Below are 13,800 nucleotides of genomic sequence, written 5' to 3' on the forward strand. Positions count from 1 at the left end.
GGCAACAACATCAAGGAATACACCAGCTGCAGTACCACCCAAGGTCCTATCACAATTAAGAGCAACCTCTGATAGGGTCAGTCTCCATACACACAGCATCACAGAATCTATAAGACGGCTGTTTGACTGGATTCTAAAAACATTTAGCACTAGAGAAAAGTGATGCCTTACGACTCTGGAAGAGCTTCTTGTTGTCAACAGTAGAATACTGCTGCCAGTTGTGGAATCTAACAACTACTGAAGAAACTGATGTGCTGGAAGAGTCCAGAAGAACTTCACCAGCAATTTTTTTTTCAATGAATAGCAAATACTACAACAAATTCATGAAACATCTGAAGCTCTATTTCCTCCAAAGAAAAAGAGAGGTACCAAATCATATATCTGGCTAACCCTAGACGGGCTCATGCCCAACATCAGCATTAAAGACCTGGGAGTTAGGGTGAGCAGTGATTGTAATTTCAAAGAACACATAGCCCTAACTGCAAAATTTGGTTGAAGAATGAGTGGGTGGCTTCTTTGAACCTTCAAAACCCAAGCACCAGAGCACCTGTTACCTCTATGGAAGACCCTTGTGGTGTCAAAGACGGAGTATGCCTGCCAGCTATGGTTGCCACACAAGATCAATGAGATCCAAGAGCTGGAACAGGTTCAAAGAGTGTTTGTCAGGGGGACTGACAGACTCAAACAACTATACTCTCTCCAAAGACACAGAGTGTTACATCATTATATATGCCTGGAAGATACTTGAGGGCACTGTACCAAACCCATCGCCAGGGGACTTCAGGGCACACCACCCCAGATTTGGTAGGACCTGTGCAAGGAAAGCTGTAAGCAGTTGCTCTCAATGCATAAAAATGATCCAGGCAGAGAGCTTTATTAGTGTTGGACCACATCTCTTCAATTGTCTACCCAGAGACATAAGAGACCTAAAAGGAGTCAGCACCGAGGTTTTCAAGAAGAGGCTAGACAATTTTTTTTATATCATTACCCAATGAGCCTCCCATACCACATGGCCTGAATTCATAGGGAGTTGCATCAAACTCCATCATTGATCAGCTTCAATACCTGAAGTGCAAGCAAACTTGTAGAAGCGGTGGGTCCCCAGACTGCCCATGGTGAGGTCACTTAGATCTGTGACAAGGTATAAGGACAAGGTTAAGTCCAGCCCTAATGAGACACAAAGATCCTGTAATATTTGTGATCCTAAAACTACCTGCCAAACCCTAAAATCACTCAGGGCTAGCACTTTCAACAAGACAAGGCCAAAGCTGTTCAAACAGCCTTTCTTAGTTTCTAATAATCAGTCTGCACTTTACAGCTTTCTGCAGAAAATTAAAAACACATCTTATCTTTCTACCAGACTTGGTCCTACTACAACTAACTGAGCCACCTCATCCCTTCACATATACAGCAAAATGAAGAATATGGCATCATTTCCTGTAGCTGAGATTGATCAGATGAAATCAACAAAAAATGTTACAATGCAATGCAACACTGTATTAAGTTTTCAAATAATTTTCCAGACATGCCTACAAACATCTACACTATGTCAGAAATGTAAATTATGACAGTTCCAGGAACAAAATTTGCCAGAAATAAAAACAATATACCTTTTTCACCACTAACATCATAGCCCAATAACCATGTTGTATTACTATTTACATCAATAAGTAAAATTTTGGAAATCCATAATAATAAATCACAAATTTATCCTCTAATCCATATTTTAATCAATTAAATTATGTTTGGCCTTCTTTCTAATAATGCATCATTATGTGGTGAAAATAGCATGTTATACTAAGGTTATTATCAGCAAAATTAATTTCACATATTGGTATCATTCTACTTTACCAATTCAAAAACTTCCACTATCTTTGGTCTTAACAGATTTCTTAATATAAAATTCTTAAACAAATAGCAAGAACCCCAATATTGAATTGATAGCAAAATTCAATATATCTTAAATAAAGGGCATAGTGGAGGCATTCAAAGGATATTGGAATGGAGGTCAAGAGGGTCACACTAGCGAGATCATCAAAAAATTATTTGCCATGATAATGGCATTCTTATGATGCATAGCATCCTAATCACAATTTCACAAATTTGTGGCTCTGCAGTATCCTATAGTATTTCCTACAAATATCAAAATATTAATTCAGCCACAAATTTGTTTTAAACACATAATAATCCTCAGTATGGCACTTACTAAACTCCAATGCTATCAAGAAAATTAAGTTCTTTGTTCAAGAATTGTCCAATCTATATAATTTATATTTTCTATATCTTTCAGTGTTTTAAATTCAAAGACTAAAATATGCTCAACCCAGTCTTATTTTGGGACACTGAGGTATCTGCCATGGGCCAAATAAAACATAACAAGAATTATATGTAGATGAAAAGATTTCCTATCATAGAAACTTACTGTACTCCTCAGTTCCAGTTCAAGTTCTAAAAACCTAGTCTGATGTACTACAATGTGACTGTCACTAAGTTTTCAATCACTCCATCTTTTGATTTTCACTTACCAGTATCATGTATGGTTCATATTATGAGTTACTTCTTATGATACCAATAACTACATTTTCTGAATTTCTATATCATAAAAGTTATAACTATCTTAACGGATTATACACATAATAGTTACAACTATCCTTCAAATTGCTTCTTGATTTGGGTGAGTTTCCCACTATTTACACTTCTACTTCACATCCTTACCATACTAAACACCAACAGTCCCAAAAGGTCTAACTTGCACTCAAGTTCTGTATGTTGTAGCCGAAGTATTTAGATAAAGAAGCCACAGGTGACCATTCACTGATTGGCATTTCCTTTCTCCTTATCACTTGTTCACATGGTCAAATTGGTCTCTCAGCACATACTGGTACAAACACTACTATCTTACTTTAAGTAATCCTGTCACTTTGCTTCATTATTAGTGTGATGACTGAACAACACGTGTGTAGGTTTCAGGATGATAAATGTATTGTCATAAACTAAATATATACTAGGCCTATCACAATGGTGAATGGACCTAGGATTTCTAGGCCTACTCGATACCACTTTGTTTGCTTTACCCCAACTCATACCAGACTTGCTGGTCAATACGACAAAACGTACTTATATTCATCTGTGTATATGAACACGAATTCACTGTAATCCTACCCCAAAGGAAACCATGTCCCTGTACACAGCTTTGGCGTTTTCACTAGGCCATTGTTTTGCTACGCATTGTTTGATGCCACCGCTAGGGGTCCTTGGGGATTATTAACCATTTTTGTAAAGTATGAAACATCATTACCCACAAAAAGAGAAATTACGTATGACTGCAAACTACATTAAATAAATTTTGCTAATAATATATACATTTTTGTGGTTTGTTATAAGGTATATGTAGTTTATGTCAAACAATGATCCAAAAGACATAGTACCTTTTTTTTGGTTATTATGAAAAAATAGTTGTGTTCAAATCTAAAAAGTTATTTTGATCAGACAATAAAATAAAATAATAATAATAGATTATATTATGTTGTAAATTATGCTTTAGTTTTTATTTTGATAAAGTTATAGAAAAAAGACCTGTTTCAATTTGTTTTAGCACTTAGCTTGGTGATAATAATGATGATTTGTTTACACATTCCAAATATCTTAAGAGTGCAGCAGACGAAATAATCTGTACAGGCAGAAAAAAAATTAGACTAAAGATGCAAAGATGAACATAAAACATTTGAAGAATATCCTCCCTTCACAGGTATGATTGACAATTAAGATTTTGTGTATTTAGTCAGGCTATTCCAACGAATTAATACTGACATACAAATTAATTGTGAGTTTTCAACTTCGATACATCGATCTGTATTAACTGTCTATTATTATATGTATGAGTATGGTGATATTAGTTCTTTGCTTGACAGCTACCGCAGTTAATTTGACACATGTTTAGTTGTCTTCCTAGGCTAGGTGAAAGTAATTTAAGAACGTACGGCAAATTTATACAATGCTGGCCACCAAATGGCAAATCTTGTCAGTATTATCATATGTATATGTACTTGCAAAAAAAAAAAAATTCTTGTTGCATATGAAAGATAATTTCATTAGAAACAAAATATTTTTTAGATTTTTGGTTAATATATAGTTTCACCTAACCAACGATTTTGATGTGTGGCTTATGTGTTTCTGGTGAGAAATGTTGTGATATAAACGATGGTGTACATCATTTCCGCCGCAAATGCGTACTTTTCAAGTAATTAATTATTGAAGTTATGCACTTATGCCTACATCTCCCCAATGATCTGGGGGGACCTGTGGGAAATCGGGGTTTTTGGGTGGGGAGCACTAATAAATTGAGTAATGCACATTGCAAAACAGGTATAAAATGAACAAGAACACATAAAAAAGATATAAAAACATAAATTTCACCTTTGAGGTCCAGAGTGGTCGGCTAACGCAAGCGGTAGCCATATTTAGCTAGGTCAACATGAAAATGGAATTCCTGATATTTGAGCTGAAGTAGTTCTCATGGGATGCAAAAAGTTATTATGAGTACAATGCAATTTGAATTGTCCATCTAGCTGTCCTAGTTCTCGAGATATTGCATTTTGAATTGAATTAAATCGAGCCTATTTTGTCCCAGGAAATCAGGCCGAAACGTGCGGTCTGACTAATCGCCGATCAAATGTAAAAAATGATGGTTTTTACTGACAGGCACAATTTTATAAAAAAAAATTAGCATATGGTTACATTATTTGACCTATTTTCTATAAGATGTGTGATTTCCATGTAATTTGATCAAAGAATTACGTTTTTATCCTCTGCAAAATTACCCACCACAGCTACGAATACCGTCAAATTACATGAAAATCACACATTTTAAAGAAAATAGTTTGAATAATTCAACTACAGTGGCCGCGAAAAGTTTGGGCGCAAAATTATAGGCGCCCCAACTTTCCCCTAAACTCAAAACATGTGAAAAATACAACTTTCGACCCAAACTTTTCGCTATTTTTCAATGCTAGCGTTTGTACCCGTATTTAGCCGAGACAATACACACTATTTGGCAACTCTGTTTAGGCGCACTCGATGTCACATGGAGTCACTTTCTAAACATCTCTCACGGAGAGTAGTCTTTTTTTTGCGGTGGTCTCTGTATTTGTGCCTTGATATCTCCGTAATGGGAAGGGGTAAAGAGCTGGAAAGAGACACAGTTGTTACAATCATAACCCTCTATAAGGAGGGTTAAAAGTGTAAAGATATTGCTACTCGTGTGGGAATTGGAGTGCGTCAAGTGCAAAAGTGGACCAAGAAATTTCAAGACGAAGGAAGTGACATCATTCCTACTCAAAAGCATCGCTCTGGTCGGCCAAGGAAGATATCAAATCGTACTTCTACGGTTCTAACTGCCTCCTAATAACTGTAGGAGGCAGTTAGAACCGTAGAAGTACGATTTGATATCTTCCTTGGCCGACCAGAGCGATGCTTTTGAGTAGGAATGATGTCACTTCCTTCGTCTCGAAATTTCTTGGTCCACTTTTGCACTTGACGCACTCCAATTTCCACACGAGTAGCAATATCTTTACACTTATAACCCTCCTTATAGAGGGTTATGATTGTAACAACTGTGTCTCTTTCCAGCTCTTTACCACTTCCCATTACGGAGATATCAAGGCACAAAAACAGAGACCACCGCAAAAAAAAAGACTACTCTCCGTGAGAGATGTTTAGAAAGTGACTCCATGTGACATCGAGTGCGCCTAAACAGAGTTGCCAAATAGTGTGTATTGTCTCGGCTAAATACGGGTACAAACGCTAGCATTGAAAAATAGCGAAAAGTTTGGGTGGAAAGTTGTATTTTTCGCATGTTTTGAGTTTAGGGGAAAGTTGGGGCGCCTATAATTTTGCGCCCAAACTTTTCGTGGCCACTGTATATGCAATCTATTACACTAATAACACAATAGTAACAAACTTAATAGTGTAGTTTGATCCATACCACCAGTGATCATAGATAGCGGGCAGGACAAATCGTAGCTGTGGTCCGTAATATTACGGAGGATAAAAACGTAACTTCCCTTCGATCAAATTACATGAAAATCACATATTTTAAAGAAAATAGTTCAAATATTTCAACTATAAGTCTATTACACTAATAACATAATAGTAAGAAGCTTAATAAAGTGAAGTTTGATCCATACCACCAGTGATGGATAAGATGGCGGAATGGATGTTGACGTTGTTGTTATCCGATAATCCGACCCGATAGAAAAAAAAACTAATTAGTACCACCGATTTCTCAGCTCTTCCATAACACGCTGCCTTTATTTTGGTATTAGAATAATCCGCGAGACTAGTAGTTTTCGTTCATTTTGGTCAGTTGCCAATACACTGAATTTATTTAGCTCATTTTTTACGCTGAAACTAAGCCAATTTACGATTTACTGCTGAATGCAAGCCGCCATGTTTATCTTATGTTTTTATGTACCGACATGTAACTGATGATGTAATTGTTTGAAATTTACTACGATCCTAGTAAATACACTTGCATAACATTTGCATGAATGAAATTTCCCGCAGTATGTAAATTTGGCCGTTTGCATGGCGTGCGCATAAAATGACGCACTATTGTGCTCGTCATCGACAGTGGCGCCTCTGTTGGTGTTTGACCTACCTACCATATTTGTTTACCAAGTTACCAATGATTCGAAACATTTGTCGCTATATCCACTGCATTTAGCTAAGGCCACTCCACCCGCGCAGGAGTTGCTAACCGTAAACTAACGTAACCTAGCCTATCCTAACCTAACCTAACCAAACCTAACTTATCCTAACCAAACCTAAAGTAATGTAACCTAACCAAACCTAAGCTAACCTTACCAAACCTAACCTAACCTTACCAAACCTAACCTAACCTAACCTAACGTAACCTAACCTAAATGTAACCTAACCTAGCGTAACCTAACTTAAGCAAACCTAACCTAAAGTAACCTAGCGTAACCTAACCAAACCTAGCGTAACGTAACCTAAGCAAACCTAACCTAACCTAACCTAACCAAACCCAATGTAACCTAACCTAACCTAATGTAACCTAACCTAACTTAAGCAAACCTAACCTAACCTATCGTAACCTAACCAAACCTAATGTAACCTAACCGAACGGTTAGGTTAGGTTACGTTAGTTTACGGTTAGCAACTCCTACGTGGGTGGAGTGGCCTTTGCTAAATGTAGCAGATATAGCAACAAATATTTCAAATCATTGGTAAACGAACATGGCTACCGCTCACATTAGCCGACCACACTCTGGACCTCAAAGGTGAATTTTTTTTTTTATCTTTTTATGTGTTCTTGTTCATTTTATACCTGTTTTGTAACGCGCATTACTTGATTTATTAGTGCTTCCCACCCAAAAACCCCGATTTCCCACAGGTCCCCCCAGATTGTTGGGGAGATGTAGGCATAAGTGCATAACTTCAATAATTAATTACTTGAAAAGTACACATTTGCGACAGAAAGGATGTACACCATCATTCATATCACATTTCTCACCAGAAACACATAAGCCACATATCAAAATTGTTGGTTGGGTGAAACTATAAATTGTCCAAATTTTTTTAAATAGCTTGAAAAATAAGGTAGATACGATTTTTTTAATTACTTTTTTATCCCGAATTTTTGGCTAGACTTTACCATAACAAAAGGTTAGAACTAAGGGTGGTAATTTGTAAAGATTTTGGTAAATATACACATGAACTGTAAACCACTGGTCCAATTTGATTAGAATTTGGATTACTTGGCCTTTACATAGATATGGGCACATCCGTTTGTGGCGCCACCATTGCGCATGTGCTGTTTATAACGCAATCTTTTGCAGCCTGTTGAAATAAGTATGTCTCATCTGAATGCTTGCATCGTTCAGCGCATGCACAGGTTATTCAAATTATAATGTTGTGCAACTGTATGCCCAATTCTTCAAAAACAAACAAATTTTCACCGTTTTAACGGAAATTTGACAAAATAGTTTTCCGAGTAAAAATATTAAGGTAAGACACCAAGAACAAATTATTTTAATGTAAAGATATTGTTTTTTAACCTATTTTCTCCTGGAAATGAGCAGCATAAAATTTTTGGTTATTCTACAGTTGAGCTTCATTTCATTACATATAGGCATGTTATGTGATACGTCCAGGTCGTGTTTGTTTTTGTTTACACATGACATGTCGGAGATAGTCTAGTAATAGTCGTAGAGGGTTTTGTTTACAGATAATACTTATATTGTTGTGGTATGAATTTTAAGATGTTGGACAGGCTATGCTATGCCTATTACATAGCTGGCTATGGCTATGATAGCAAATATATGAAATAACTATTAATAATATGGTCAGTATTCCATGTCTATGACCATGAGAAGTCTGAAGCCTAATAGAGATCTAGAGACAAGACTTAATTTTCTTCTGGGTTTCATGGTAATAGACATGAGCAGTTGAAATAAGGCTGTTTATTCAAATTATCATGATTATAGATAACATGATTAAACAAAATAACTCATTTGAAAGTAAAAATACATTATTCTTTTTTTCTATATCAGTAAATTGGTGTAAAAAATAATGCACCAAAATCAACGTAAATTTGAGTTAGGTCTTAGGATAGTTGCAGTAATGACTGGTTAGTGTACCGAGAGGCAATCTAAGGGTAAGGGCTAAGGCACCTATATATGCACTTATTAATATGACAGAGTTCTTTTAGCTGTGTATGCATTACATTGCGCATACATTACACTGATGAAACATGTTATATGATAGGTGTTGGAAAGAATAGTATAAAAGGAAGGTTCTACATTCTTTTTGACATGCTCAGGTGATTTGTTGACCCAGAAAACCTTCACATGCCAAGTTGCATGTCAATTGGGCCAGGGGTTTGGATTTTATTGATGATTATCTCTACATACATACACCAAGGCTTTTTCCCCCTTACAAGGGAGGTAGCCAAAAAGGGAAAGGCATAAAATCATTTCCACCCACTCCATCCCTGAATACACTCCACACCCCTCCACCCTCCCTCTTATCTGAGCACCTCCTGGATGATGGGTCATCCCTGCACCTTGTCCACTGCCCTGGGTCAGAAGCAGTGTCGCAAGACACAGCACATCCACAGCAAGGCCGCTTCATTAAATCGGCGACCCCCCCTCTCCGTCCCCCCATTGCATAAAAGGAGAGGACGGGTAGAAATCCCTTCGGGCTGCGTCAAATTTTGCTCACACATACTACCTCATCCCCCACCCCCCCACCCCCCCGCCCATTCCACCTCATGCAACCACAACATCATCCATATACAACCCTTCTCCATTCACCCCTGTCTTCTGTCCTCTCCCGTCCTTTCTCAACAGACATTCCCCTCTTCCCCAAAGCCCCCTTCACCCCATCCATCCACCTCATCCTAGGACGTCCCCTCATGTTCACACCCTCCACATCTGCCTTCCATACCTCTTTTACTAGTCTTTCTTCACTCATTCTTTCCATGTATCCAAACCATCCTAATACTCTTTCATCAACCCTATCTCCCAGCTCCTTTTCCACCCCTGTTCTCCTTCTCACCTCCTCACTGCCCACAGCAGTAAAGGCACCAGCCAAGCATAGGTAAATATAGCAGTTGCTGCAAAAGTCACATTGTGGAAGTCATATCTCCAAACATCAGAGTTCGGAAGATTCTGGATATAATTAGCTAAGTTTCCAGTTATGGCAGTTGTAAAGGTCAAGGTTACACAAATCCAAAATGGACCATAAAGATCAGGTTTTGGTCTGATATAAGTTTGCAGATAGTTGACACCAGGCTTAGGTACCATTGACCATATGATCCTATCTCCAACCTGACCACTTTCTATGTAAAAAAATTGTTGATAGAACTCAAAGGTCCAAAAAGATGGCCCTGGTTTTTTTTCACCTTCTTGCTCTTCAAGGAGCTGTTGTTCTTCTGTTGATTCTGGAGACTTGGGAAAATCAGAAAAATGGAAAGTCTGTTCGTGCCCATTGACATCGGAAAGGGGCTGAGTTTGCGTCTGCCCAAAATCTTGGAAATGAAGATCCCCTATCTCATTATCATCATTCTGTATATCTAATACTGCAAAATCTGAAGACATTTTGTCAGCGTCACGTTGATACGTTGACGCATACACCAGCAGTTGTCTTTACAGTACGATTATCTCTAAATTGATAATAGTTGCCATGGCAACATAGAAGGTGTTAATAAGAATAGTATAAAAGGAAGGTCCTGCATTGTTTTTAACATGCTCAGGTGATTTTTGGACCCACAACATCTTCATATGCCAAGTTGCACATCAATTGGGCCAGGGGTTTGGATTTTATGGAAGATTATCTCTAAATTGATAATAGTTGCCATGGCAACATGATAGGTGTTAGTAAGAATAGTACAAAGGAAGGTCCAGCATTGTTGGGCCAGGATTTGGATTTTATGGATGATTATCTCTAAATTGACAATAATTGCCATGGCAGCATGATAGGTGTTAGTAAGAATAGTATAAAAGGAAGGTCTTGCATTGTTTTCAACATGTGAAGATTTTATGGGTCAACAAATCATCTGAGCATATCAAAAACAAAGCAGGACCTTCCTTTTATACTATTCTTACTAACACCTATCATGTTGCCATGGTAACTATTGTCAATTTAGAGATAATCATCCATTAAATCCAAACCCCTGGCCCAATTGACATACAACTTGGCATGTGATGGTTTTATGTGTCAACAAATCATCTGAGCATGTCTAATACAATGTAGGACCTTCCTTTTATACTATTCTTACTAATATCTATCATGTTACCATGGCAACTATTGTCATTTTAGAGATAATCATCCATAAAATCCAAACCCCTGACCCAATTGACATGCAACTTGGCATATGAAAGTTTTATGGGTCAACAAATCATCTGAGCATGTCAAAAACAATGCAGGACCTTCCTTTTGTACTATTCTTACTAACACCTACCATGTTGCCATGGCAACTATTGTCAATTTAGAGATAATCAATCTTCCATAAAATCCAAACCCCTGACCCAATTGACATGCAACTTGGCACATGAAGGTTTTATGGGTCAACAAATCACCTGAGCATGTAAAAAACAATGCAGAACCTTCCTTTTATACTATTGTTACTAACACCTCTCATGTTGCCATAGCAATTATTGTTAATTTAGAGATAGACATCCATAAAATCCAAACCCTGACCCAAGTGACATGCAACTTGGCATATGAAGGTTTTATGGATCAACAAATTATCTGAGCATGTCAGAAACAATGTAGGACCTTTCTTTTTTACTATTCTTACTAACACCTATCATGTTGCTTTGGCAACTATTGTTTAGAAATAATCATCCATAAAATCTCAACCCCTGGCCCAATTGATGTGCAACTTGGCACATGAAGGTTTTATAGGTCAACAAATCACCTGAGCATGTCGAAAACAATGTAAGTCCTTCCTTTGATACTATTCTTACTAACACCTATCATGTTGCCATGGCAACTATTGTCAATTTAGAGATAATCATCTGTAAATTCCAAACCCCTGGCCCAATTGACATGCAACTTGGCATATTAAGGTTTTATGGGTCAACAAATCACCTGAGCATGTCAAAAACAATGTAGGACTTTCCTTTTATACTATTCTTAATATTACCCATCATGTAACATGTTCCATCAATGTAATGTATGTGCAATGTAATGTATATAAAGCTAAAGGAACTCTACTATCACATTAAAAAGTGCATATATAGGTGCCTTAGCCCTTACCCTTAGATTGCCTCTCGGTACACTAACTAGTCAGTACTGCTACTATCCTAAGGCCTAACTTGAATTTATGTTGATATCGGTGAATTATTTTTTACACCAATTTACTGAAATAGAAAAAAGAACAAAGTGTTTTTACTTTCAAAGGAATTATTTTGTTTAATCATGTTATCTATAATCACGATAGTCTGAATAAATAGCCTTATTTCAACAGCTCATGTCTATTATTATGAAACCAGAAGAAAATTAACTCTTGTCTCTAGACCTCTACTATCCTAGACTTCTCATGGTCATGGACGTGTTCCATGACATGGAATATTAACCATATTATTAATATTTATTTCATATATTTGCTATCATAGCCATAGCCTGTTATGTAATAGGCATAGCATAACCTGTCCAACATCTTAAAATTCATACCAGAACGATGTAAGTATTATTTGTCAACAACACCCTCTACGACTACTACAAACAAGAGTATTGGAGAATTTCGATATGCCGAGTAGGCATTTGAGGACCATAAGTGCACAGCTGTGCTATTACCAATGATTTCAACATTGCTCATATCCAGGAGAATAGAAGCTAAAAAACATAATTAATACATTGAATATTAAATTTGGTAGTTTTTTACCTATAGAATTTTACTCGGAAAACTAATTTGCCAAGGCTAACATCAAAATTTGCATTTAAGTCAGTAAAAATTAGTAAAGTTTTGAAGAACGGGGCATACACCTGCAGAACAAGACAATTTCAGTACCCTGTGCATGCGCTGAATGCTGCAAGCATTCAAACTAATGCATACGTATTCCAATGGGGCGCAAATGATGACTGTGTAAACAGTGCATCCACGATGGTGGTGCCGCTCGCGGATTCCTGCGTACCTACAGTATGGTGTGATTGTTGTGCGATAGCAACCGATCGTGCTGCGCTGTCAGTGGCTCTTGTTGGAAATAGCACTGATAAATGGTGCTGGCAGTAGCTGATAGTGCTCCATATCCAAAGGAAGTTTGGATTGTGGGAACCGCCATCAGCAACATTGAGGTAAAAAAAGAATTATGAATTCATAATGATTCATTGTGAAATCAACATACAATTGAAAACCCAAGAATACAATGGTTCTATAGCAGTACCATGCAAACACATTTTTCACTTCTTTCTTTTTTACATTTGAGGAATGAATTTTTTCTATGGAATGGATACAATAGGTTATATTTGGTTTGGAGCTATTGAACAGTGTAAGTTATAGTAAATTTTAGAAGTGTACACCAAAGCAATATAGTAATAGGAAATAAAATAATATCTTTGTAAATTATAATACATCAATGTAATATATATGATTCTTGGCAGAAATCAATAATAGAAATAGTTGCTAAAGCCCAAACAAATGTAGCTGCTTTGACTACTTCAGATGCCATTTTTGTTTTGATAGAGGCATAGGTTGAAGAAATTAAACTATGTTAAATTCATCTATTCTAACCCAACCTAACCTACCAACTACCTACCATATCCCAACCTGCCTACCTAACCTAACCTGCACTTAGTAATGCGGTACCTGTAATTCTAGAGGTCATCAGGCTGTTGTCATCTTCTCCGACCTCCAAATCTATGAAAACAAATCTGGCATCTAAAGGAGTCTACGTAACTTCATTTGTTTCTACATACCTTTGAGAAATGATATTTTGTATTGATTTCTGCAGGGGAAAAAATCTATTACATAGATGTATTATAATCTAACATTTAATTTTTAATGTCATACCACTAAGGTGTGCACTTCTAAAACAATACTCAAGTTCCATGTTAAATATTGTGTTTGCATGAATCTTGAATTTTATCAATACAGTAAATTAAAATGAGAGTATGGCTGCCTAAAATGTAAGTAAAACACTACATTGTTTCTATGGTGGGTTGTGGCAGATTGCACCATTTTTTTAGTGATCTCCCTTCCCCCATACATTCTTGGGTGAAAATTAGGAAACTGGTGCTTTTAGGTGAGGGCGACATATTTAACTTTATATCATG

At 36.9% G+C, this 13,800-nt stretch overlaps 3 protein-coding genes and 1 pseudogene across 5 annotated transcripts in view; 2 read left to right on the plus strand and 2 right to left on the minus strand.

Moving 5' to 3' along the window:
• The window catches only part of LOC143018165 (uncharacterized), a gene marked incomplete at its 3' end in the record, with an annotated part of 324,170 nt that extends 320,898 nt beyond the window's left edge, over positions 1-3,272 (minus strand). The window contains 1 exon segment of the mRNA XM_076173326.1: positions 3,163-3,272.
• Positions 1-5,733, plus strand: part of prel (preli-like) — a 358,444-nt gene extending 352,711 nt beyond the window's left edge. The window contains exon 4 of the mRNA XM_076173320.1: positions 5,629-5,733. Coding sequence (XP_076029435.1) covers positions 5,629-5,718 — 90 coding nt within the window. The 3' untranslated portion in view covers positions 5,719-5,733. The remainder of the gene's footprint in view (positions 1-5,628) is intronic.
• Oseg2 (intraflagellar transport protein Oseg2) overlaps positions 3,627-13,800 on the plus strand; it is a 544,964-nt gene continuing 534,790 nt past the window's right edge. For all 3 annotated transcript variants that reach the window (XM_076173301.1, XM_076173302.1, XM_076173303.1), the window contains exon 1: positions 3,627-3,748. In XM_076173301.1, the coding sequence (XP_076029416.1) occupies positions 3,710-3,748 (39 nt within the window). In that variant the 5' untranslated portion in view covers positions 3,627-3,709. The remainder of the gene's footprint in view (positions 3,749-13,800) is intronic.
• LOC143018426 (protein YIPF1 pseudogene) lies at positions 9,561-10,179 on the minus strand (annotated as a pseudogene).

Source organism: Oratosquilla oratoria, chromosome 34 (assembly GCF_046742065.1).
Source record: "Oratosquilla oratoria isolate Oo_2021 chromosome 34, ASM4674206v1, whole genome shotgun sequence".
In the NCBI taxonomy this organism is placed as follows: domain Eukaryota; kingdom Metazoa; phylum Arthropoda; class Malacostraca; order Stomatopoda; family Squillidae; genus Oratosquilla; species Oratosquilla oratoria.